At 40.0% G+C, this 27,488-nt stretch overlaps 1 protein-coding gene across 3 annotated transcripts in view; it reads left to right on the top strand.

Annotated features, from left to right (window-relative positions):
* The window catches only part of Rab3gap1 (RAB3 GTPase activating protein catalytic subunit 1), an 83,932-nt gene extending 57,417 nt beyond the window's left edge, over window positions 1-26,515 (top strand). For 2 of the 3 annotated variants that reach the window (XM_090342893.1, XM_090342895.1), the window contains 12 exons: window positions 995-1,081; window positions 2,824-2,996; window positions 4,735-4,789; window positions 5,571-5,942; window positions 9,467-9,604; window positions 14,597-14,824; window positions 18,873-18,969; window positions 19,062-19,165; window positions 19,275-19,390; window positions 21,272-21,374; window positions 23,999-24,019; window positions 24,960-26,515. In XM_090342893.1, the coding sequence (XP_090199019.1) occupies window positions 995-1,081; window positions 2,824-2,996; window positions 4,735-4,789; window positions 5,571-5,942; window positions 9,467-9,604; window positions 14,597-14,824; window positions 18,873-18,969; window positions 19,062-19,165; window positions 19,275-19,390; window positions 21,272-21,374; window positions 23,999-24,019; window positions 24,960-25,196 (1,731 nt within the window). In that variant the 3' untranslated portion in view covers window positions 25,197-26,515. The remainder of the gene's footprint in view (window positions 1-994; window positions 1,082-2,823; window positions 2,997-4,734; window positions 4,790-5,570; window positions 5,943-9,466; window positions 9,605-14,596; window positions 14,825-18,872; window positions 18,970-19,061; window positions 19,166-19,274; window positions 19,391-21,271; window positions 21,375-23,998; window positions 24,020-24,959) is intronic. The other variant, XM_090342894.1, reaches the window with a different exon arrangement.
* The last annotated feature ends 973 nt before the right edge of the window (window positions 26,516-27,488 follow it).

The following is a 27,488-nucleotide window of genomic DNA, read 5'->3' as shown; positions in this document are numbered from 1 at the left end:
TGGAGAAGTTCTGTGGCTTGAACTCAGGACCTAGACCTTCAATGTCTGAGCTTTTTCCACACAAGACTAACCTCCTTCTTGAGTCACAGCTCTACCTCCCGCTTTTTGCTGGTTAATTGGAAATAAGCATCTCATGGACTTCCCTGTTCAGTCCATGGCTTTGAATTGTGATCCTCAGATCTCAGCCTCCTTGAGTAGCTAGAATTACAAACGTGAGCCACCAGTGCCTAGGCTATGTTCAACATTTTTTTTTTTTAAAGATACCTACTAACACAAACACACACCCTTGAGAATACTATCTGAAACAAATATATTGGTTATTTCAGCTTAGGGTACTCATTTTTTAGGGCTATTTCATAAAGTTCTGAGTTTTTTAATATCAGACCATTTTTATTTAGGAAAACATGTATACAAGTACAGATAAAAGTAAAGATCTTTATGAATAAAAAGGCGTCTTCAAACTTATCTTTTAAAGTTTTACCTCTAGTAGTGTTACCACTTTAAAAAAATTAGCATTAAAAGTGTGGAAGAAATTACAATGAAAAGATACAGCTCACAGAATCAGTCAGTCAATGAAAAATTTATGATTTTTGGACCGGGAGTTTGGCCTAGTGGTTAAAGTGCTTGCCTAGCATGCCTGAAGACCCGGGTTCGATTCCTCGGTACCACATACATAGAAAAAAGCCGGAAGTGGTGCTGAGGCTCAAGTGGTACAGCTCTAGCCTTGAGAAAGTCCAAGGACAGTGCTCAGGCCCTGAGCTCAAGCCCAGGACTGGCAAAAAAAAGAAAAATTTATGATTTCTCAAATTGACTAGTCACGTAAATCCTATTTTTTTAAGAAAAATATTTTTAAATTGAGAAACTATAGAACTAACTGGCTATAAATAAGAATATTCCCATTGTTTTAACAAACATTCAGATATACTAGTGTGTATATGAATTATAAAAATCTAAAGTGTAGTTTAACATTGTGTGTTCTCTTTGTCCTTGCAAGTTTTTATTCCCTGATGCTGTTTCCGAGAAACCATTAGATGGAACTACAGTAGACAATAATAATCCTCCATCAGAGAATGAGGACTATGTAAGTTCATGTGCAATATTAAAGTATTTTAGATAAATTAAAAATCTAGGGGTTGGGTGTATTTCTAAATACCTTTTTATTTTTAAAATTGTCTTTGGAAAATTGAGTGGAGATCATCATGGCATCATGCAGATACTGCTCTCTAGCAGAACATTAGCATTAGGTACCTATTTTGGGTAACAAGAATTCAAAAAAATATATACACGATTGTCCTTATTTTAAAGATTTTATAGAATCCTTAAATTTGTTTTGAAATGAGGTTTTATGGGGCCGGGAGTTTGGCCTAGTGGTTAAAGTGCTTGTCTAGCATGCACGAAGACCCGGGTTCGATTCCATGGTACCACATACATAGAAAAAGAAGCCGAAAGTGGTGCTGAGGCTCAAGTGGTAGAGCTCTAGCCTCCTTGAGAAAGTCCAAGGACAGTGCTCAGGCCCTGAACTCAAGCCCAAGACTGGCAAAAAAAAAAATAATAATAAGGTTTTATGTGTATTTCAGTGCTAGACAGTGATTATAAAACTTTAACAAAGTATCTAAAGTCAAGCAAAATTTTTACATTCTCACTATCTTATTTAATGATAGTTATATATCTAACTTCTCAGTAGATTTGTTCAATGGTAGATTCCAAAAAGTGAAGGGGAAAAATGTTTTTTTTTTTTTTTTCATTCTTGGGTCGGGAGTTTGGCCTACTGTTAAAGTGCTTGCCTAGCATACATGAAGACCTGGGTTCGATTCCTCAGCACCCCATACATAGAAAAAAGCTGGAAATGGTGCTGTGGCTCAAGGGTAGTTCTCTAGCCTTGAGAAAAGTCCAAGGACAGGGCTCAGGCCCTGAGTTCAAGCCCCACAACGGGCGAAAAAAAAAATTTTTTTTTCATTTTCGGCTTAACATAGTTACAATTTGTTTTATGTTTTTTTTATTAAAGAATTTATTAGTATTGACTTTTATGTCATATTTCATATGACATGTCTAACAAACAAGTATTCAAGAAGGGAATATATACAATCACTGGCACTTAGATTTTAGAACATAATTAAAATTAGGCTGAGGGTTTATATATCACAGATACATATTAATTTATGTACTAAAACATTATGTCTATAGAGTCATAAATTTTTATGTCTGTGTAGTTGTGTTTATATTTCCAATACCATGTTCATAGCATTGGGTACACAAATATTGAGTCATCACTCTTGTACTTGTTTTGTTTTGACAGTGTACACATTTGATAAGGAAAAGATTTTGAAAACTTGAAATACAGCTTAAAGATGGCGAAAATGTCAGCTATAATTTTTATTCTCATTGAAAGTATATCTTTACTATTTTCAGTATCATTAGAAAACAGATCTGCCGGGGCCGGGAGTTTGGCTTAGTGGTAGAGTGCTTACCTAGCATGCATGAAGACCCGGGTTCGATTTCTCAGTACCACATACATAGAAAAAAAGCTGGAAGTGGTGCTGAGGCTCAAGTGGTAGAGCTCTAGCCTTGAGAAAGTCCAAGGACAGTGCTCAGTGCTCAGGCCCTGAGCTCAAGCCCAGGACTGGCAAAAAAAAAAAAAAAAAATTATATATATATATATATTTACTAGAAAACAGATATGCTTAAGAACAATTACTGTATTAAGCATTTGATAAGAGCTGGTTTACATAAGATAGATTAATTTTTGTAAGATCCTTATGCACTTTGATTATGTATATAAATTTGTTAACAGGTTTTGCCTTGCTTCTTATTTGTTAAATTTAGAACCTCTACAATCAGTTTAAATCAGCACCATCTGATAGTTTAACATACAAACTGGCTTTGTGTCTTTGTATGATCAATTTCTACCATGGAGGGTTAAAAGGAGTGGCACATCTCTGGCAGGAGTTTGTTCTTGAAATGCGCTTCAGATGGGAAAACAACTTTCTTATTCCAGGGTAATACTTTTAATTTCCAATTGTTTAGGCAGAATTTTTATTTGTTAACAAACATTTGGCTGTTGACTCATTGACTTGCTCTTCTAGAAAATAATCCTTTAAAAGTTGGCAAGAAATTATCCAGGCTCTGATGGCTCATGCCTGTAATCCTAGCTATTTAGAAGGCTGAGATCTGAGGATCATGATTCAGAGTTAGCCTGGATAGTAAAGTCTGTAAGACTCAGATCTCTAATTAACCACTAAAAAGCTGGAAGTGGAGCTGTGACTTAAATGGTAGAAAACTACCAGCAGAAAACCTCAGGGATAGTGCATAGGTCCTGGGTTCAAACCCTAGGACTGGCATACACACAGACACAAAAAAAAATTTTTTTTGCAAGAAATTTGAGCAAAATTCAGGCCGGGAGTTTGGCCTAGTGGTAGAGTGCTTGCCTAGCATGCACGAAGACCCGGGTTCAATTCCTCTGTACCACATACATAGCAAAAAGCCGGAAGTGGTGCTGAGGCTCAAATGGTAGAGTGCTAGCCTTGAGAAAGTCCAAGGAGAGTGCTCAGGCCCTGAGCCCAAGCCCAGGACTGGCAAAAAAAAAAAAAAAAAAAAATTTGAGCAATATTTATATTTAGAAGTATTCACTAGAGCAAATTTATAATGGAGGGAAAAATGCAAAACAACCTAAATGTCAACATAAAGAAGTAATTCTTTCTATAATGGAAATATATAATATCTAAAAATAAATATATATAAATATATAAAATAACTTTTGTCCAAGTATCTTTAATATCAAAAATACTTATGACTCGGGTGCTGGTGGCTCATGCCTGTAATCCTAGCTATTCAGGAGGCTGAGATCTGAGGATTGTGGTTCAAAGCTAGTCTGGACACAAAAGTCTGTGAGACTCTTATCTTCAATTAACCTCTAGAAAGCTGGAAATGGTGCTGTGGCTAAAAATGGTAGAGCACTATCTTTGAGCTACATACAGCTCAGGAATAGCACCAGGCCCTGAGTTCAAGCCCCACGACACCAAAAAAAAAAAAAAAAAAGTTAATGGCATTGAATATATAGACTGCTTTTGATGATACTGCTTTTATATGTATAGCAAAAAGATTGGAAAGGAATAAAGCCAAATATTAATAGTTTTTTTCAAATATAAAGTTACATTTTTATTCAGCTTTATATTTAAATGTGGTTTTTAAAGTCTTCTATAATGAACATATTTTGTTATTGGAAGAAAACTATCTTTAGAATTATAAGTTCAAGCTTGAATATTTCCTATAATTCCTTTGGGATAGTTTATATTGGAAAAAAAATTGGGGGGGGTGGGCATTGGTTATGGGGCTTGTCTCTGAGCTCATCAGCTCAAGGTTAGCACCCTACCCCTTGAGCCACAGAGCCATTTCCAATTTTCTAGTTAATTGGAGATAAGAGTCTCACGGACTTTAGTGCCCAGGCTGGCTTTGAACCTCGAGCCTCAGATCTCACCCTCCAGAGTAGCTAGGATTATAGGCATGAGCTAGGCCATGCCCACCTGAAATTTTTCTTAATGAAAATAGAACATTTTAGTTAGCATGCATTTCAGAACTGGGTGACAGTGTTTATCTACTTTGCTAAAGGAGAATAATGATATGAATGGCAATTGACAAAAATGTTTATTATGTCATTTATTAGTTATTATTTAGCTGGGTTATCTCTTGGTTCTGTTTTTCTCTGGAACTTAGTTTTGTTTTCTTATAATTTGATAGGTTAGCAAGTGGATCACCAGATTTAAGATGTTGCTTATTGCATCAGAAATTACAGGTAAATATTTCTTAGTAGTAGTTCATAAATATGTAAGTGGTCTTGATATAATCAAACTTTATTCAAATGATCAATATAATAATGGCTTTTAATAGTTTTCATTTTATTTCTGCTAGTCCAATATAATCAAACTTTATTCAAATGATCAATATAATAATGGCTTTTAATCGTTTTCATTTTATTTTTGCTGGTCGTGGAGCTTGAACTCATCAGGGCTTAGGCACTGTAGCTTTTGCACTGAAGGCTAGCGCTCTACCACTTTGAGCCACTTCCAGTTTTCTGGTGGTTAATTAGAAATGACACTCAGCCAGGTGCTGTGGCTCACGCCTATAATCCTAGCTACTCAAGAGGCTGAGATCTGAGGATCAAGGTTCAAAGCCATTCCAGGCACTAAAGGACGTGAGACTCTGATCTCCAATTAACCTCTAGAAAAAAACAGGAAGTGGGGCTTGGCTTACGGGTAGGGAGGTAGCCTTGAGCTGAAGAGCTCAGGGACAACACCCAGGCCAAGGGATAGAGTGGTAGCCTTGAGCTGAAGAGCACCCAGGCCAAATTCAAGACCACACACAAAAAAAAAAAAAGAAAGAGAGAGAGAGACTCATGGACTTTCAGCCTAGCCTGGTATTAAATAAGGTTTCAGATATGAACCATCAGTACCTGGCCATGTTTTTAGTAATTTTGTTGTTACAGATTGTTTATGAGCACAGAAAAATCCTGAAAAGTATTTAAACAATAGTGAGATTTTTCTGTTCTTTTAACTATAAATATTTGTTTTCTTAAGATGTTAAATTGTTGTATTGAAAGAAAGAAGGCACGTGATGAGGGGAAAATGACAAGTTCTTCAGATAATGTAACTAACACATACTTGGGGGATACTGGAAAAGCTGGTGTCCAGTCGGGGCCTGATCATCTCAAAGACATGGATAAGGAAAAAGGAGAGGTTGGAAAATCTTGGGATTCTTGGAGTGACAGTGAGGAAGAATTTTTTGAATGCCTAAGTGATACTGAAGAATTTAAGGGAAATGGACAAGAGAGTGGCAAGAAAGGAGGACCTAAGGAAACAGCAAATTTAAAGCCAGAAGGACGTCTCTATCAGCATGGGAAACTTACATTGCTACATAATGGAGAGCCTCTTTTCATTCCAATAACTCAGGTAGGATGTGCCAAATCATTATTTCTTCTTGTTGTCTCTGTAACTTACTCATTGTAGTAACTGGTTTGGGAGATAAAACTTTTTAAATTATTTGAAATCTGCATGTGTTTTTGGAGGTTTGTTAGGTCCATAATTCTGAAATCAATAAGCATTTTGAAGTTTAATAGGGAGTTGTACACAGGTCCTGGGGGATGTTGAATGATAGACCATGGGATGTTTGGTCATGTGGAAATGAAAGACACTGAACCCCTAGCAGCTTGCCTCCTTTTCCTCGTGTTGGGGCTGTGAAGACAGCTGTTAGTCATCCTGCTGCTCAGCATTATCCTGCCTCATTGGTTTTCCATATCATACTTTTAGTCTCCATGTTAGTTTCTGTCTTGTTCTTAATAGTATTTCTTCTATCTACTAATATTTGGTTTGATGTATTATTGGTTTTTAAGAGTTTGAGATGTATCATTAGGTTACCTCTCTGGGATCTGGATTTCTAATGAAGGTACCTCTAGCTATAAACTTTCCCTTAGAATTACCCTTGCAGTGTCTCAAAAGTTGTGTTTTCATTTTTATTCTTGGAATTTTTAATTTCTCATTTCATCAGTGACTACTGATCATTTAAGAGTGAAATGCTTAGTCTCCATTTATTTGGATATTTTCCTTAGGCTTCTCTTATTATTGATTTCTAGTTTATTTTATTGTGATTTCATAAAATACAGGAAATTACTCCATTTTTTTTAATGTTAAGGCTTGCATAATGTCCTAAGTTCCATGGACTATTGAATAATATATATTCTCCTTCTGTTTGGAAGAATGTTCTGTAGATGCCAGTTAAGTCCACTTGCTCTAGTGTTTAATTCTGAAACTTGTTGATTTTGTCTGGAGGCACTTTCCAAAAGTGGGGAATTACAGTCACCTATTACTGTACTTTGGTCTATATGTGTTTTTTCTACCCAGTACTGTTTACTTTAGAAAAAAAGTGGTATTGTTACATTTATTACAACTTCCTCATGGATTGTTTTTAATGTAAAGGGAAAAAATTTAACCTACATATAAAACAAATATCTTTGTGTCTTCTCACCAATTTTGTGTTAAAGTCTACCTTGCCTTGAATATAGTTTTTTTTCCACTCCAAGCCTGTTTATCTTTGTAAGTAATAGATGTGAGATCTTATTTGTTTTGTTTGTTTTTTAACCCAGTTTGCCAGCTCTGCTCAGATCAAAGGAAACTCTCTGGAGTCTTTTTTTTAAAATTGTTATTATAAAGGCGATGCACAGAGAGTTTGCAGTTGTACAAGTCTGGTTGGAGTCTCCTGTAAAGATTTAGTTGTACACTTGTAGATTGCTTTCACTATTGAAGCTTATCTTTGGTTACTGTGTGGCAGTGCTGGCCTGAGGAAACTTAAAACCCCATGAGCCGGGTCTGTTTCCACTTGTTCTACAAGCCCTCCAATTTATATTACTAGCTGTAACAAGCACCCAAGCCTAGGGCTATCCCCATATTTGTCAGGAGAGGGAAGAGCAAACAGTATTGACTTCTGCATTGGCTAAGGGAGAATGGAGAGACTTAAACACTCTGCCTGCTAATCTCAGTGCTTACAACCCCCCCCCCCCCACCCAGCATTCCTTTACTATGGGGAGGAGGTAGCTATGGAAGGTTTGATTCAAAGGTTTGAATTCAAGGCTCTCTGCTTGACAGCAAATACCTGTTAGGATGCAGTTCATAGAGGCAGGTTTCAGGACTTTGAGGCTTTGCCCAGCAATTCACTAACCTGTAGTAGGCAGAAGGCCATGGAAGACACATTCAGAGGTTCTATTCTTTGGGCTCTTGGACCTACCGAGAAACAAACACATGCGGTTCTGTGGTGGGCCACAAAGTTTTCTGAACTCATCTAGCAATTTACGTGTGAGGAAGTGGTGGGTCTCAGGTGATTCAGAGGATCTGGATGCTAGATCTTTAGACTCAGCTAATAGCCACCACATGTAGTCTGGTTGACAGGCCCTGGAGGCCAAAAATTATACTACTGGAAGCTTGCTTCTGCCTTGACCCTTAGGTGGTAAGACTTCTTGGTAGGAAGTAGAGGGCCTCTAATTAAAATGCCCTCACTGCAGAGTGCCAAGGTGCTGGAACTTCTCTGAAGGACATTAGACCTTCTGTCTGGCAATGACCACCTCTTGTGGCTCTCTTCTCCCACACACTGTGGTTCAGTCTCAAACAATAGGTTCTAATATAGCATCTTGCTATAGCTGTCAGAGATGAGGGGAGCAATTGAAATAGTCTTTTTAATGAGGCTACCCTTTCATACCAGAGTAGTCCCTACCTTAGCAAATCCTTGCACTGGAGACTTAAAGTTTGTGGGAGTATATAGTTCATCCTCCTACTAGAATTGCTAGTTAGGTACTAGGGTCATCTGACTTACCTTTTGATGGTGTCTTCAGAACAGTCTTCCTCCAGAGATCTGGGAATTGGCTTGGAATTGTTTGCCACTTTGTGTTTTGTTTATTGTTTGATTTTTTGCTGTACTATTTCTTTCCTTAAACCTGACGCATTTCCTTTCACTCTAGAATATAGTCTCTCCTGTGTTACGTAGATTTACCTAATCCACCATCTAATCTACCATCTTGCCCTGTCCTATATTGACTAGACATGTTGATTTGGTCAAAGTGAGAGTAGAATGTGATGCTTTAATACAGTCTAAGTGTTTTGTTTATAATGGGTAGTTATTATTTAAATGTGCCAGGATTTCGTCTTTGTAATGAGTATCTGAAATGTTGAGTGATCAAATCCAAAGGTCATAGAGCTGGGACTCAAAATCAGACATTGTCTGGGCCAGGAGTTTAGCCTAGTGGTAGAGTGCTTGCCTAGCATGCACAAAGACCCAGGTTCGATTCCTCAGTACCACATACATAGAAAAAAGCTGAAAGTGGTGGTGAGGCTGAGCTCAAGCCCAGGACTGGCAAAAAAAAAAAAAAAAAAGAAAAAGACATTGTCATTGGTGACCAAACCCTTCCCATTATACCACCTCACTAACCATTCTACAGCCTATGAGTCCATGTGAGAGTATTATTACTTGTTACATAATTACAAGTAGTGCCATTTACTGTGGAGCAAAGAAAACATAAAAATAAACCTCTTAACTCCATAACCAGAGAGATGATCACTGTTAGAAAAGTTTCCTCCCATTTTTACCTATATGGAACCATTTGTATTCATTATATTGAAAATCTTTCTGCAACTAATGATACATGTTTTAAATACTTATTTCTGCACCACTAGTGGGCAGGAAAATGCACATTAGACCTAATTCCTACCTTTTGCTTCTCAGTCTTTGCCTTCTTGTCCATTAAGAGGAAGAGACCTGACGGTCATGTGTATTCTTAGTTAATAGAGGTTCTGAAAAATTGGTACATTTCTCTGAATTCATACAAATACTTACTTTGTGCCTTTAAGAACGGAAATGTTGGTTGACTGTTCTATTTTTATAGTTTTGCTTTACTAAAAAGGACTCTTCTTTGTTCTCTTTTGCTTTACAGGAACCAGCACCAATGACAGAAGATCTGCTAGAGGAGCAGTCTGAGGTCTTAGCTAAATTAGGTACATCAGCAGAAGGGGCTCACCTCAGAGCACGCATGCAGAGTGCTTGTCTGCTTTCAGATATGGAGTCTTTTAAGGTGGGTCACACTTTCAGAGCTCAAAGGTCTACTTTGAGCTATTCTGGGATGAAACTGGGAAAGTTACTCTATATAGAGATATGAAGGCCTGCATATGTTTTATTTAAGGATTGGGTTGCAGTAATAGTTACAACACTCCACCTCCATAACTCAAAGGAAAGTCCCAGCTGTTTCTAAGTAGTTTTTTTGTTTTATTTTTTGCCAGTTGTGGGGCTTGAACTCAGGGACTAAACATTGTCCTTGGACTTTTCTCAAGGTTAGAGCTCTACCACTTGAGCCACGACACCATTTCCAGCTTTTTTCTGTGTATGTGGTACCAAGGAATCAAACCCGGGTCTTCATGCATGCTAGGCAAGCACTCTACCACTAGGCAAAACTCCCAGCCCCTGTTTCTAAGTATTTTTTTAAAAACTGTTATTAATAGTTGGAAATTGAGGCTTGATCTATTTCTGTGTGCGTATTGAGATTCTTTTTTGTGTGTACGTGGCCAATGTAATACAAGGCTTTTAGGAAACTGGTCGGATTGGTACACTCAGCATATCCTTTGAATGCCTTCAGTATGCCTCACTATGATTAGATTAGTAAGAAATTTAGAACTTTCAGTTCTAGTCTTTATTTTTGGTCGGTTGTGGGGTTTGAACTCAGGGCTTGGGAATTGTCCCCAAGTTCTTCAGCTCAAGGCTAGCACTCTGCCACTCCTGGTTTTCTGGAGGTCAATTGGAGATGAGTCTCATGGACTTTTGTGCCTGGGCTGGCTTTGAACTGTGATCCTCAGATCTCAGCCTCCTGAATAGCTAGGATTACAGGTGTGAGCCACCAGCGCTGTGGTAGTTCCAGTCTTTTGTAGTTGTAAAAGTTATATAAATTATGTAATGAGTTCTCATAAAAAGGTGAAGGTTTAGCTAAGCACAGATTGTCATGAGGCTAACATTAGAATGATAATAGTTTCACAACAGCCCCAGCCAAACATTTTCTTTTTTTTTTTAACTTTTTTTTATTGTAATTAATAAAAGGGTTACATGATATTTGCCATATAGAGGGTGCATTCACATACATTGATACCCTTTCACATGTCTTGGTACCCTTTACCCTCCCCCCGTCTTGGTTTTCCCCCCTTCCCTATCAAATTTCAAATAACCAAATACAAATAAATTCAATATATCAGATAACAAAGTGAGATACTGTAACAATATGAAATACCAAGGGACAGCAAAGGAGATAAGAGATAACATAGTACATTAAGGACAACAATCATTCATTATATGGCTTTTGTTTCAATATCCTGGAGGTCTTTTCAATTAGCTTCATACTATATGGCCTTATGTATCAAGGTTTTGCTCTATTGCAGATCTCTGCTAGTAGAGCCCAGGGTTTCTACTGATTATGACAAATGAGGGAAACCATTGAGCCTAAATTCCTTTGAGTCTGGCTTACTTCACTTAATATGATTTTTTCTAAGTCTTTCCATTTCCTAACAAATGGGTCGATGTCGTTTTTTCTGACAGCAGCATAGAATTCCATTGTGTACAAATACCACAACTTGTTGATCCATTCGTCAACTGAGGGACATCTAGGTTGGTTCCATATCTTTGCCATGGTGAATAATGCTGCAATGAACATTGTTGTGCTAGTGGATTTAGTATGCCCTAGATTCTGGATGGTTGGGTAAATGCCAAGTAGTGGAATTGCTGGGTCATAGGGGAGTTCTATGTTTAGCCTTTTGAGGCACTGCCATACTGCTTTCCATAGTGGTTGAATGAGTTTGCACTCCCACCAACAGTGTAGTAGTGATCCCTCCTGGCCACATCCCCTCCAGCATCTGTTATTATTCGTTTTCCTGATCCTGGCCATTCTAACTGGAGTGAGGTGGAATCTTAGAGTTGTTTTGATTTGCATTTCTTTTATGACCAGAGATGTTGAGCATTTCTTCATGTGTCTATAGGCCATTTTTGTTTCTTCTTCAGAGAAGACTCTCTTTAAGTCTTTGGCCCATTTTTTAATGGGATGTTGTTACTTTGGAGATTAGTTTTGGAGTGATTCAATTTTTTGAGTTGTTGATATATTTTAGATATGAGGCCTTTGTCCGTTATTTGGTTGGTGAAGATCTTCTCCCACTCTGTAGGCTTCCTAATTAATTTACTAGCTATGTCCTTTGCCATACAAAAGCTCCGCAGTTTAATGCAGTCCCACTTATCCAGCCTTTCTCTGATTTGTTGTGATTCTTGGTCCTTATTAAGAAAGTTTCAACCTGTGCCGAGGAGGCCTAGTGTATCTCCTATTCCTTCTTGTAAAGTTTTCAGTGTGTCAGCTTTTACCTCCAGGTCTTTGATCCATTTGGAGTTAATTCTAGTGCATGGTGACCAAGAAGGATCCAGCTTTAGTTTTCTGCAGGTGCTTAACCAGTTCTGCCAGCACAACTTGTTGAAGAGGCTGTCTTTCTTCTATTCTATTTTTTTGGCTCCCTTGTCAAAGATTAGGTCCATCTCAACCATTAAAACCTAAATATCGGGCTGGGAGTATGGCCTAGTGATAGAGTGCTTGCCTAGCTTGCACAAAGACCTAGGTTCGATTCCTTGGTACCATTTACATAGGAAACAGCTGGAAGTGGTGCTGAGGCTCAAGTGGTAGAGCTCTAGCCTTGAGAAAGTCCAAGGACAGTGCTTAGGCCCTGAGCTTAAGCCCAGGACTGGCAAAAACAAAACAAAAAGAAGTATGGTATTATGTGCCCATAATCCCAGCTGTAAGAAAGTGTAAACAGGAGGATCATGGAACAGAGGAAAAAAATGTAAGACTTTCTTTGAGGGGGGGCAGTAATGGGGAACCCTACAGTTAAACAGTGTATGCCTTCATTGAGTCGGTCCTTCTTGCTCAAAACCTAACATTCTACCACTTGAGTACAGCGACACTTCTGGCTTTTTCTGTAATTGGAGAAGAGTCTCATGGACTTTCCTTCCCCAGCTGGATTTGATCTCAGTCAATCAGATGTCATTCTCCTGAGTTGCTAGGATTACAGGCCCCAGCATCCAGTTAGGTGACTTTTCTATTTCCTCACTATTTCCTCGGTTACCTTTACATAGTCAGGTAATAAATACATTTCTTTCCTTTTGTTTAGTATCATCTGTTCCCTCATTATCTTTTATTCCCTTCCTTCCATTTCCACCCCTGAGTTGCTTGCTTCACTTTCATCAAAGTCCAGTGCAGACTCCTTGTCCCCTCTCTCCTATTTCCTCACTTGCTCCACTCTCCCCACTCACTCTCCACTCTCCTCTCCTGAATCTCTTCACTCTCCTCTCTTCAAGCTCCACTTTCCTCTCTCCACTTTCCTCTCTTCACTGTCCCCATTCTCCTCTCTCTTATCTCTCCATTCTCTCTTCACTCTCCCCACTCTACACTCCTCTCCCCGCTCTCCTGCTCTTCAAGCTGCACACTCACCTCTCTTTACTTTCCTCACTCTCCCCTCTCTCCTCATTTTCCTGCCTCTCTTCTCTCCAGTCTTCAAGGTCCACAATCGACTCTCCCCACTGTCCCCACTCTCCACTGTCACCACTCTCTCCTCTCATGCTCTTCAAGCTCCACACTCCTCTATCTTCACTCTCCACTCTCCCCACTCATTCCCATCACTCCACTCTCCCCATTATTCCTCCATTCCCCTCTCTCTCCTCACTTTCCTCTCTTCATTCTCTCTTCTCTCAAGCTCCCACACTCCACTCTCCCCTCTCTTTACTCTCCCCTCTTTGTACTCCTACTCCCCTCTCTCCCCTCTCCTCTTTCCTCTCTCTCCCCTCCCCTTTCCCCCCTCTCTACTCTCTCTCCTTTCTCCCTCCCTTCCCTCCCTCCCTCCCTCTCCCCATCCCCCTCTTCCCTTCCTCTCTCCCCTCTCTCCTGTCCCCTCTCTCCCCTTCCTTCTCCTGTCTTCCGTCTTCTCCCTCTCCTTCCCTTCCCCCTCCCCAATCCTCCCTTTCCCCTCCCTCCCTTCTCCCCCCTCCCTTCTCCCCCCTCCCCTCCTCCCCCCTCCCCTCCTCCCTCTCTCCTCATTCTCCTGTCTTTCCATGCTCTTTATTCTTCTCCCCACTCTCTTCATTCTCTGTTCTTCATGCTCCCCCACTCTCCTTTCTCCACTCTCTTTACTCTCTCTACTCTCCTCTTTTCATGCTCTTCAGATTCCACACTCCTTTCTTCAGTCTCTCTTCTCTTCACCCTCTCTTCACTGTCCTCTCTTCATGCTCCACTCTCCTCACCCTCCTCTCTTCATGCTTGTGTAGGCTCACATTCTCCTCTCTTCATTCTCTGTTCTTCATGATCCACACACAAGAGTGAGTGTGTGTGTCATGGGGCTTGAACTCAGCCTAGATGCTGTCCCTGAGCTCTTCAGCCCAAGGCTACCACCCTACCCTTGAGCCATAGCCCCACTTCCTATTTCTAGAGGATAATTGAAGTTTCATGTTCTTTAGTGTTTGGGCTGGCTTTGAACTGTGATCCTCAGATCTCAGCCTCCAGAGTAGCTAGGATTACAGGCATGAGCCATTATGCAAGCCACACTCTTCTCTCTCTCCCCTCTTCCCCTCCTCCCTCTTACTCTGGCTTTCTACTGATTAATTGTAGATAATGTCTTCTGCCTGGGCTGATTTTGAATCTGGATCCCTAGGCCTCCTTGAATAGATAGGATTACAGTTTTGAGTCACCAGCACCTGGCTTAAAGATAGCTTTGGTATGATTATGTAATAGTGGGCTGGGAGTCTGTGCATGCTGTAGGCAAGCACTCTACCACTAGGCCAAAGACCCAGGTTCGATTCCTCGAACCTGGGAAGTGATGCTATGACTCAAGTGGTAGAGCACTGGCCTTGAGAAAGCCCAAGGACAGTGCTCAGGCCCTGAGCTCAAGCTCAGGACTGGCAAAAAAAATCTTCTTTAGCAGTATATGTTAAATGCTTTTTTTTTTTTTGTTTTTTCCAAATGTATGTTTTTTTCTCCAAATGTATTATCTTCCTTTAGGCAGCTAACCCAGGTTGCTTTCTGGAAGATTTTGTGAGGTGGTACTCACCCCGGGACTACATTGAAGAGGAGGTGACTGATGAAAAAGGCAATGTGGTTCTGAAAGGAGAATTGAGCGCCCGAATGAAGATCCCAAGCAACATGTGGGTCGAAGCCTGGGAAACAGCTAAACCAGTTCCTGCCAGGAGGCAGAGGAGGCTCTTTGATGATACCCGTGAAGCTGAAAAGGTAATTTAGGGTGGGACGTTAATACTAGAATGTTAATTTTTGAAAATTAGAAACTCATTGTCATCAGTTTGAGAATTTTAGGACACTCTTGATAAGCAAAGCATTGAAATTCAGGACTCTTAAAACACCTATCATTTACATGTAAAGATTTAAGAAATGGCTGCAAATTAGTCAAATTAAGACAGTTGGTTCCATTAGAATGCTTACCCCTCTTTTATTGTCTCACAATATGTATCAGAAATTTTAATAAAGGAGCATGTCTTTTCACCTAGCAGTTCTACACAACATCTTATTAAGGATATAATGAGAAATAGCCAAAATGTCCACAAAAGAGGGCTCAATAAATTATGGCATATGCATGGAGGAACAGCTTTGCAGATGCTAAGATATTTGCAGTTCTGGAGAACAGTAACACTTTTTTGATCCCACGTTGTCACACCCTCTTTATTCCCCTTAAAATCAATAATCCTCTCAGCATTACTAGGACATAGAGTTGACTTTCAAATTAACAGTAGTAAGTAGAGAAGCAAAAACTCCTTGTCTCCTATTGCTGTAAGCTTGTATATGTGTATGTAGCAGGTAGCCATGAGGATTCTTGAGAAAAGGAACCAAGAGAAACAAAGGACTTAAAGCCTAGTGACTAGAGAGGGAGAGCCACCTCCAAGTGTTGATGGGGCTTGGTAGGTCGCAGCACTTACTGAGATTAAAGCATAGAGAGAATCCAGTACCAGCTTGTGCTGTATGACTGATGTTCAATAGGCCATAAGCTTAAAAAAGGTTGAAATATTCCTATTGCCTTGTGATGACACAACTGTCAGAACATCATAGTTCAAGGCATTCATTACTTGTTTTTGGTGATGCTTGTCTAAAAGTATAGCATTCACAGCCAGTCGCATTGGCTCATGCCGGTAATCATAGCTACTCAGGAAGTTGAGATCTGAGGATTGAGGTTCAAAGCTAGCCCAGGCACTAAAGTACGTGAGACTCTTTATCTCCAGTTAATCACTAGAAAGTGAGAAGTGGAGCTGTGGCTCAAGGGGTATGGTGGTAGCCTTGAGCTGAAGAGCTCAGGGACAGTGCCCAGGCCCAGAGTTCAAGCCCCATGATCCAGCAAAAAAAAAAAAGTATAGCATTCACACATGTATATACTATATAATTATGATAAACAGTTGTTATCTGTTTAGTATATTTTGAATCATTTGAGCATATTTTTGCTTATAGAAAAAGGTTTTTATAAAAAGAACCACGTCACATTGTCATGTATCTAATATATTTCCTGTTTATGAAGTTTTTTCATTGCATCAAGAAGCTGTGTCCAATGATTGACATACCATTTAGATTGTAAGTACAGGCTTTAATGTAGTGAAATTGCCAGAGGTTTTACAATAACCCCATGTCATAGACAAGCAGTGCAAAGACTATGTAATGGGACACAGGAAAAGAAATAAAAGAAATTTAGGATCCTGTAGAAATGAGAAAGCACAGTTTACCTCTTCAACCCCCAACTTTTCATTAAGAAATTATAGAAAAGGACATTTTGAAACCATCTGTGGTATTACTATGAATAGAAAAGAACAGATTGTCTCTACAACTACTTTAAACATGAACACAAAATGAGCTGGGCACAGTGGTTCATACCTATAATTCTAGCTCTTTAGGAAGCTGAGATTGGATCCACCCAAGCAAAACATTCGTGAGACCTTTCCTCCATGAACAGCCAGGCAACCAGCTATGTAGGGCATTGAGATCTGGTGAATTGTGCTTCCATGACAGCCTGGGCAAACAGGTTTTTGAGAATCCAGCTCAATAAAAAGTAGGTGTCTAAGTGATATATAAGTTCCTGTTATTGCAGCTACAACAGGAAGTGTAAATAGTTTAACTCCAGATGGAGTCTAGTTTTCCCAAGCCTACATGTTAAAATAACCATAATAAATAAAAAGGAGGTATGATTCAGGAGTAGAGCACCTATCTAGGAACAGGAGGCCCTAAGTGCAAGTACTGTTACTGCTACTATCCTAAATATAAACGACATAGTTTTCAGAGCTTATTTCTAGCTTGTTATGATAGATACCTTTAATCTTTAGAAGGCTGAGGAAGACAATCATAAGAAGCTAACTTGTACAGTGCTTGACCCTGCTCAAAACAAAAATACAAAAATAGTAGCTCATGAGTGTAATCCTAGCTACTCAAGAGACTGAAATCTGGGGGTCACAGTTCAAAGACAACTAGAATAAGAAAGTCTACGTGTCTAAGAGACACTTAAGTCCAGTTGAACCACAAAAAGATGGAAGTAAGAACTGTGGTATACGTGGTACGGCACTATCCCCTAACATAAAAGCTCAGGGACTGTGCTCAGGCCCAGAGTGCTCTTATTACAGAGCCATGCATCCAGTCCTATATATTAATTTTAAAATCACAGTCTCATCCTGGCTCAGTGGCTCATGCCTGTAATCCTAGCTACTCAGGAGGCTAAGATCTGAGGATCCTGGTTTAAAGCCAACCCAGGCACTAAAGTCTGAGACTCTTAGCTCCAATTAACCACTTGAAAACAAGAAGTGGCACTGTGGCCCAGGGACAACACCTAGTCCTTTTACTTTTGGCTTGTAGAGACTGATATGTCATTAAACAAGTTATAAAGAATAAACTAATTCTTATACTCATATATGTCTTGTGTTTAGATGGAGTAGAAACATGTCTGATAAACATGGAAGTGTTTCTTAGAATGTGGCTTAGTGCCAGGCATGGTGGGTCATGCCTGTAATCCTAGCTACTCACGAGGTTGAGATCTGAGGAATCTGAGATCTGAGGAATCGCGTTCCAAAGCCAGGCGAGGCACTAAAGAAAGTGATGCTCTTATCTCCAATTAATCACTAGAAAAATGGGAAGTGGGGCTGTGGCTCCAGGGGTAGGGTGGAGCTCAAGGACAGTGCCCAGGCCCAGAGTTCAAGCCCCATGACCTACCCCTCCCCCCCAAAAAATGTGGCTTGGTAATGTGCCTGCCTAACATGCTTGAAGCCCTGGGTTCAATTCCTTGGCATAACAAACTGAAAAAGCCAGAAATGGTGCTATGGCTCAAGGGCTACAATGATAGCTTTGAGCAAAAGACACTCAGGACAGGGCCCTGGCACTGGGCCCAGGCCCTGATCCCAAGCTCCATCATTTGTGTATTTTTGAAACATGTTCAGTATCAGGCCTCCAGTGTAAGATTATACTTCTGATTTTTATTGTCACTGAATAAGGAGCTTAAAGATGGGCCTGGGCACTGCCCCTGGGCTCTTCAGCTCAATGTTAGCATTCTACCACTTGAGCCATAGTGACTTCTGGTTTTCTGGTGGTTAATTGGAGATAAGAAGAGCTTCATGGATTTTTGTGCCTGGACTGGCTTTGAAACGTGATCCTCAGATCTCAGCCTCCTGAGTAGCTAGAATTATAGGTATTTGTCCCTGGCATATCCATATTTTTATATGTAGAAAAACAGAACATCAAAAAAAGTAAAACCGATTAGTAGACTGTCAGTAAAAATATATCCTAGAATACTTTGCTATCAACCATTATTTGTCAGAAGATTTTATTTTCTTTTCGTTTTCCTCACTTGCATGTATAGCAACATACAGAAGCAGAAAAATATTGTAAGAATAGTCTTAATTATAAAACACTGATTTCTGCTGGACACCAGTGGTTCATGCCTATAATCCTAGCTTATCAGGAGGTAGAGATATGAGGAAGCCAAACTGGGCAGAAGAGTCCCAATGAGACTGTTTTCTCCAATTAACCACTCAAGTCAGAAGTGGAGCTGTGGTTCTGTGGCTCAAAATAGTAGCTCAAACTCTTTAGCAAAAGAATTCAGGCATAGGGCCTAGGCCCTGAGTTCAAGCCCCACCACCAAAGAAAAAAAATCATTTTTACCTTAGATAATGGCAGTTGCTTCCCTGGGTAAACACAGCTAGATAGAGAAAAGCATTGTGAGCTAAGGTCAGAAATTTTGTACATTGCAAACTGGCTTCTTTATTTTTTAATACCAACAGTAATAACATGTGCCTCCTTTCAGGTGCTGCACTATCTGGCAGTCCAGAAACCTGCAGACCTTGCTCGGCACCTGTTACCTTGTGTAATTCATGCAGCTGTTCTCAAGGTAAAGGAAGAAGGTAAATGTCTTACTTCATTAGTTCATTCCCCAAATGAAAATATATTTGCTTTAATTTACTTAATGATAGCTTTATCATTTAAAAAAAAACAGAAAGTCTGGAGAACATTTCTTCTGTGAAGAAGATTATAAAGCAAATCATATCCCATTCCAGTAAAGTTTTGCACTTCCCCAATCCAGAAGACAAGAAACTGGAAGTAAGTTTGATGTATTTTCAGAATCTTTGGCTAAGATATGTTATTAAAGGTTGTTTTTGTTTTTTCTTCATAGCTTCTTCATGTCCACCTCTCTCTCTTCCACTACTAGGAAATCATCCATCAGATTACTAATGTGGAAGCTATAATTGCTAGAGCTCGGTCTCTGAAAGCCAAGTTTGGGACTGAGAAATGTGAACAAGAGGAAGAAAAGGAAGATCTTGAAAGGTAATTGCTATTTGGCTTCTCCAGTTTTCTTGGCAATAGGAAAAGTCACCAATGTCTTTAAAAAAAATTGTAATAGAATATTGAAACTCGTTTGTGGTTTAATCATATAGTTTGACCCAAGACAAAAATATCTGTCCTAGGATTTATTGACTCTGCTAGGTGTTTCCATTGCTCCCACTTTCAGAAACTCTGGTAGCATGTTCTACTAGATGCTGTGCTCTTAAAAGTGCGGTGCCTGATGTGTCCTAGGGAAAGGCTGTGGTCTCCAGAGCTCACAATACCCTCACTGCACTGTCTGCTTTCACTGTTCCTTCTTCCACAGCACAGGGTGTACAGAAACTACATATCTGTTCTGTACTCCTAGATATTTATTCAGAACATTTGTAATAGCACAAGTACACATTCTGTGTACCTGGCAAGGATGTTTTGGATAAGTGACCAGTAGCTTCTTCCTGTGAGGCAAAAAGGAAGCTCTGTGCCCTTACCAGAGTAGAGTCTGTCTGGCCATTTTTGTTCATCTCACTTAACTGTGTGTGTATGTGTAAGTGCACATGTGTGCATGTACTAATACTAAGTCTTCTACCACTTGAGACACACCTCCACTTCTGGCTTGTCTCCAGTTACTGAAAAGGACTAGCAGTATAATTCATCACAATTTAAATTTTCCTCAGCTTTTCCAGAAGAAAAAATCACTGTTAATGATAAATATTATATGACAACGCATTGGTTATAGCCTTTAAGCTCTTATTTTAATACTGGATCGTTTGTCCCAGTCTATTCTTGAAAAAGCTTTCCTCTTAAATAAGAACAATTACCTATAATCAAGGGAACTTTCCTAAGATACTAGTATGAATTAGTAAGCAGGGGGAGCATTTTGCTGCCTCTGTGCTTTTGACTCTTACTTCCACTATATGCTGTCTTGTGACATGCTTGAAAGTACAATATTTCAGGCACATAGTTCATAATTATGACTTTTCCCAGCAAAACATGTATTTTAAGCACATACTTTTTGGAGGGAGGGGCCACTGGGTCATGGGGCTTGGCTTGGGCACTGTTCCTGAACTCTTTGGCTCAAGGCTACTGCCCTACCCATGGGCCTGGGCATTGTTCCTGAGCTCTTCAACTCAAGGACATTTCTTAAATAATACACATTGGTTTCTTTTGTCCAAAAACACTTTGTTAGCTGGGCGAGGTGGCTCATGGCTGTAATCCTGGCTACTCAGGCTGAGATCTGAGGATCAAGGTTCAAAGCCAGCCAGCCTGGGCACAAAAGGACCTGAGACTCTATCTCCAATTAACCTCTAGAAAATAGGAAGTGGGGCTGTGGCTCAAGGGTAAAGCAGTAAGGCGGTAGCCTTGAGCTGAAGAGCTCAGGGACAGTGCCCAAGCTGAGTTCAAAAAAACAAAAAAACAAAAAACAAAAAAACACTGTTTTCTAAGCTTCTACTATGAAAAAAATATCTTTCTTACATTTTGATGAAAAAAATTTTTTTTAAAAAAAGGTTGATTGAAGTCTTTAGAATGTTATCTGCAGCCTATAAAATGCCACTCCAGCAGTGGTAGGTTTAACCAAGGTCAATTCTAGGGTTTGTCATGTAGACCTGTATGTAGGTGACCTGGGCAGCAGTGGGCTTACCAAACTTTTTTTTTTGGTGGGGGGGTTAATCCTGGGCTTTGAACTCAGGGCCTGGGCACTGTCCTTGGACTTTTCTCAAGGCTACAGCCTACCATTTGAGCCACAGCACCATTTCTGGCTTTTTTCTATGTGTGCGATACCGAGGAATCGAATCCGGGTCCTCGTGCATGCTAGGCAAGCACTCTACCACTAGGCTAAACTCCCAGGCCCAAGGCTTACCATACTTTGATGCTGTTCTCTCCTAGGTTTGTGAGCTGTCTGTTGGAGCAGCCTGAAGTGTTAGTCACCGGGGCAGGAAAAGGACATGCTGGCAGGATCATTCACAAGTTATTTGTGAGTGCTCAGAGGGTATGTGAGATTCCTTACTATCAGCATCATATCACATTTGCTCAGGAAGATTAGCTTGGAGTTCTACACATGGCTGACTATACCCACAGCTGCAGTAGGTTTATACAATGAAGAAACTGACTGTTCTTAAAATCCATTGGCTTTGCAGTGTTTTCAGATCTGTACAGAGTTTTGCCATCAATAAACCCAGCATGCTTCAAAATGGATTCACATTACAGGTTGAGTTATGAATCCCATTGGCCTTAAAATGGTCAAGAGACTTAACTTTGTAGAGATTTTTAAGACATTAGAAACAGATTTAGGTACAGAAAGATCCAGTTTAGGAAATTATCTACATCATTACCTCTGCTAATGCAACTAAGAGTTTTAAACTTAGTTAAGAGGTGCTGGAATCCTATTGGCCATTCTCATCAGGGCACATTTGCTATTAGAGATTCTGATAAAAGTGTTGTAACTAAATACACATTCTTTTACTTGGAACTGTGGTGACATTAGAAATTACAGTAATAGTTCTAGTTTTTAATAAAATCTTATGGCACAAATTATAACTGGGGTTTAATTATAGTATTTACTTTCATGTATAAACTGCACTTTTTTTTTTGTGGGAGGTGTGGGGTGGTAGTCCTGGAACTTAAACTCAGGGCCTGAGCACTGTCCTTGGGCTTTCTCAAAGCTAGAGTTCTACCACTTGAGCTACAGCGCCACTTCCGGTTTTTTTCTATATATGTGGTACTGAGGAATCAAACCCAGGTCTTCATGCATGCTAGACAAGCTCTCTCTACCTGTAGGCCAGACTTCTGGCTCTCAGTCTTTTGTACCTGTGCTGGTTTTGAGCTGTGATCCTCAGATCTCAGCTTCTTGAGAGCTAGGATTATAGGCGTGAGCTACCAGCACCAGTTCTCATGCTTTTTCTTCTTACAATACTGGGCATTAAACTTGGATTCTCTTGTATGCTAGGAAAATTGTTCTGTAGCAGTTTAAACAGTATAATTTTCAAATAGAATTTTTTAATCTGTTAGAATATACTTTTAAGTACAAACTAAAAGTCAATTTAATATGGACTAGCCCCTGACTTAAAATATTTGGTCTTTAACTAAAATTCTTTATTTCTTTATAAATTAGAGTTTCAGGGGGCCGGGAGTTTGGCCTAGTGGTAGAGTGCTTGCCTAGCATGCACGAAGACCCAGGTTCAATTCCTCGGAACCCCATATACACAGCAAAAAACCGGAAGTGGTGCTGAGGCTCAAGTGGTAGAGTGCTAGCCTTGAGAAAGTCCAAGGACAGTGCTCAAGCCCTGAGCCTAAGCCCAGGACTGGCCAAAAAAAAAAAGCCATTGTAAGTATGTTTCTATAAAAAAAATAATAAATCAGAGTTTCAGAAACACATGCTTGCTTTCCTTTTTTTGGTTTTGTCTTTGACATGAAAGCAAGACTGGAGTTTGTACAAAACCTAGTAAACATTACAGGATGTAAAAACAGAGGCTGCAATCACATTTCCTGTGTACCCCTCACACATATAAAAAAAAAAAAAACTTAGACCACAATATCTTTCATTTTTCTAGATAATTATTTTTATCTTCAGTTGTATGAAGGAATGTCCATTCATCATTCAACAAAGTAGTATATGAATACAATGACTCTTGAGCGGTGTCACTCCTTCTGTCACATTCTCCCCCTCCCTATGCGTTTTACTTGTTTTAAGTTGTTATATAAACAACCACCTCGCTTCAACTATGTGCAAGTAGAAAAATAAAAATCACAATTGTAGTATCTAATTATCACTGTTAACTACTAGCACCTAGTACATAAAAATGTATTACTTTATATAAATATGACTGTTTTCCACTGAATATATCTTTCAGTATCTTTTTGTCATCAGTGTACAGCTAACCTCTAGCAAGCAGTGAAATTATAGATTCGTACCATATGAAATTCTTTAAATAATTTTAAACTTTCACACCTCATGCTTCTGGAAATGATTTCTTAGTCATTAAAACGTGAACAAGTTTAAGTTTTCAGCCCTTATAGTAAATGAGTGATTGTAGGTAATCTGTAAACTCTGTAGTTCACATAACAAACATCTGGTAACTCTTCAAAGTCTGCTGTTAAATATGTGGCCAGAGTAAATTGTTCAAGTTTACTGATAGAAATTGTAGTAACCTTTTATAATTAATGACATTATTTATAAGTTTAAGGAAAAATTTTAAACTTCTATATGTATTATATATGTATAAATGCTTTTGTTATATTTAAATGGAAATGAGAAAAAAAAGCCTAGATTTTGTGATCTTGCTGAATTCTCTTTTTCAAGTCATGGGTGCTTTTTTAGACATTAACTCTGCAGAAAAAGAGCTAGGTTTTTTGTCCAATCATTTCCTCATTAAGTAACATCCTCTGTCACCTGTGGAACCATCAGATGATGCATGAGTACTGAGATGCATTTGCTCTGCTGGCCAGGTGTGTTGTATATGATGTGACTTTGTGCATCTTAAGTATTCTTTTAGTAGAATCATGTTTCTTAATGTAGTGCATGCTGTCAAATAATCTTGGAATCTGTGCAGCTCTTTTTAAACCATCTTGCTTGTTTCCCTTTCATCACTGTTTCTTTTCTCACCCTTTCTCAAGCTGACTGAATCTTCTGATGAGGTAACAAAATAGCTTTTGTCCCTCACAGTTCATTGTTCCTGTCCATTTTCTAACTTAAGGTCTTTCAAACTAACCACCTCTTCAACAGTCTGGGTCTGGCTGGCATATATTCCTGTGGGTGTTTAACATGAGCTCATGTTTCCATTGCCAAAACATTTTTTTTCCAAATCAGTGATATTGAGAAAGAAGCAGAGTAATCAGAATTGAGTGAAGGCTCTAACTGAGCATATATGGAGGGGATTGGGGAGGGTTATTGATGGCTACTAAAATTTGAACTAGGGCCTCATGCTTGCTCGGCTTGCTTGCTCTGCTGGTGCTGTACCACTTGAGCTATGTCACAAACCACTGGCTTTTGCTGGTTACTTTGGAAGTGGAGTCTTTCAGACTTTTCTGCCCAGGCTGGCTTTTGAACTGAGACCCTCTGGATCTCTCAGTCTCCTGAGTAGCTTTTGTGTAATTTTAAGGGGGGAAGGGGACTTGATGCCTTTTTGAAAACTTTTTCGTTGCCATTGCCATTAGCTGTGCAGTGTCTTTGTTTTAATTTGGGATGTGAACTTTAAGAAATGACTGAAAGAGTTCAGATAAAAATCATCTTTCCAGACTCGGGAGTGAAGCAGCTCCTTACTAGACTAGGATATCTGATTTGTATTTGAGTGATTCCTTGAAGAAACCTGGAGAACAACACGGTTCCATGTCTGCTTCCATTAGATGTTCAAATGTAGTCCTCTGTCTTCAAAGCAGATTGCCTGGTGGTCATTTTTCTGTCTCTTTTCCAAGCTAGTGGCTCATGCAATGTTTCAAGCTTCTTGCATAATCATAGTTGACTGCATTATGTAGTAATTTTAATGTATTTATCATCTTTATTCATCTGTCCTTCAAAATTACCTGAGTTTAGCCTTAAACTTACTGTTGAATTTAGCATTTGATTCTTCTGTTCAAGTCTGCAGCCATGGCTCCACCAGAGGAGGAACTGAAGAGAACTGGGTATCTGGAGGAGAGGAGGCAGAACTCTGTGTCAGACTTCCCCCCTCCTGCAGGCCGGGAGCTCATCCTGCGTGCCTCTGTGCCCCGCCCAGCTCCCTACTCCAGGGCACTACCACAGCGAATGTACAGCGTCCTCACCAAAGAGGACTTCAGACTCGCAGGTGCCTTCTCATCGGATACCTCCTTCTTCTAAGTCTTCAGCTTCCACTGTGGGTGGCAAGGAAGAAGGAAGGGGTAGACCTGAGCATTGAGGAAAGGCCCCTTCCAGCCAAATGAGCAAAGCCACACCAGCATTTGAAGGACTGTCAGCTCCAGGCTCAGGCTGCTGGACCTTGAGTGGGCAGAGGGACTGGTTGGGGTTGTGCTGAGGTATCCATCTGTAGGGAAGGTGGCCTTTGTGTATGAGGGAAACTAGAAATCAGCTGGTCATGTGTCCTCACTGTGATGGGACAGCATTCATTATAGTCTCCTCTGCCTGTCCTTGGGGCTAGGGCCTTGCCTTCATAGTCTGTATTAGCACTTGCTATCAAGTATGAAAAATAGTCTCACCTCAGATTTCCAGGTATTTTGGTGGTAGCTTCTAGTACCAAAATCTGTTTTTACATCACATTTTGTTTAGTCAATCACCTGGTGATCAGTTTTATTATACTAATTAATTTCTGAGGATGACTTGGAATATTCCAGGAGAAAGCCTAGAATGTCGTTTTTGTTTTTCCATGTAACTGTACCTTAAATGCATTCTGATTAAATGTCATTGCAAATCAGTTAATATATATATATCCAGTAAGATGTGTCTTCCTGTCTGTTCTTTTTGCTACCATGTGAGTCTCAGCCTGCATGGGGCTCTCTTGCTCTGCCATCTGGCATGCTTCCCTCCCAGGGCTGCTGGCTGGTAGCTCACTTGAGGCAGCAGCTATGAGCACAACCTGGCGGTGCCCTTGTGACATTTAGTGTACATGCCAGCTTTGAAGAATGAAGGAATACTTTAATGCACTATTTTGCTTTTGTGTTGTAATCAAAAAGAAAATGACCTATATGGCTGTGAACTTCACTGTAAGGATGACAGCACGTGTCCTGTTTTGTGAGGATCACAATCTACTGATTTGATGTTGCTATGTGGCTTCTGTTTGGTCATTGTAAAAAAATTTCAATTGTAAAATTACCACATTAATCCAAAGTTACAAATAAGATATACCGAAGCATAAATTCTGCCTGTGTAAGTTTAATGCATTGATAGACCTGTGAAAACTTAAATTATTTTTGTAAAAATTATATACATATGTAGTGTGTGAAACACATTGATATGTAAATAGGAGTAGCCTTCTGATACAGCCTCCCCATATAGCCCTTGTCTCCAAGATGCTGCCCTGCACTGCTAGATCACACAGACCAAGTAGAGATGTTTCAAGATCAGTGCTTGTCTGCTTTCAAAGGGTGTTAAAACTACACTGGAGAGGCTGGACCTTCAAACAGCATTGTAAATCTAATAAAATGACAAGTCTTGTTTCTGTGGCTTATTTTCCCTTATTCTGTCCACTCTGAACATTTTCAGTTGTGTGTCACTTAGGAAGAGCTGACAATGGACAAAACTAAAGATTTGTCTCCTGACTTACAGAGCAATGGGTTGTCTTTAAAGGCAGACAGTGATAGAACGCACAGCACACCCCTCTTTTCTTAGGCCTTGGATGTTACATAGGATGGTGATGGTCAGTAAAGCCTAGCATGCGAGCTGGACATGTAGCCCACACATCCATTCACACATTCATTGGTGACAAGAGTACTCAATGCAGTGAATGGGCAGGTGTTAGGAGAAAGGATTTTCTCTCTGGGAAAAATCATCCCAGAGGATGTGATTTCTGGTTCACAGCAGAATTGTAAGTAGAAGTTGCAGCAAAGTGTGGGAAGTTTAGCAAGCCTACCAGAAAAGCAAGCACTCCCCACCCCTTCACTGTGCGCACACTCCTGCTGCCCTGCTGGAAATGGAGTTTTTCTATCCACTCTGTCATCTGCTGTAGTCAAGTTTTTGTTTGCTCAGTGAACATTGGCGAGCATGGCTCAAACATGGCTCAGGCAGGCATGTGACAATACTTGCACAACAGGAACAGGGCTTCCGTCCTGCTGAGCATCCCAAGGCCTCTGCATGAAAGCCCAGGGCTGGATGGCGCCACATAGCTAACTTGACAAGCTGGCAAAGCGGGTTGGAGGCTGGTGAAACAGGCACAGACCCAGAAACCAGACAGTGGGACAGCCAGTCCTGTGTGGCTGGAATACATTATTCATAGTGGGAAAGGACAAGTAATGAACATGATGTGGTCAACTAAGGCAGGAAGATCTGGAAGCCAGACCAAGAAATGTGGCTGTATCTTGAGGGCTGTGTTAGTTACTAAGCAGGAAAGTGAAGGCCAAGCTCATGGAGGCCAAGTACATTCTCACCTGCATCTCAGATTGTAAGCTCCTTGGAAGAAGGGTAGCAATTGTATCTTCA

This window comes from Megascapheus bottae, chromosome 12 (genome assembly GCF_031878675.1).
Source record: "Megascapheus bottae isolate mThoBot1 chromosome 12, mThoBot2.hap1, whole genome shotgun sequence".
Taxonomy (NCBI): domain Eukaryota; kingdom Metazoa; phylum Chordata; class Mammalia; order Rodentia; family Geomyidae; genus Megascapheus; species Megascapheus bottae.
Note: the sequence above shows the minus strand (reverse complement) of the source record. Positions and strands in the feature narration are given on the sequence as shown.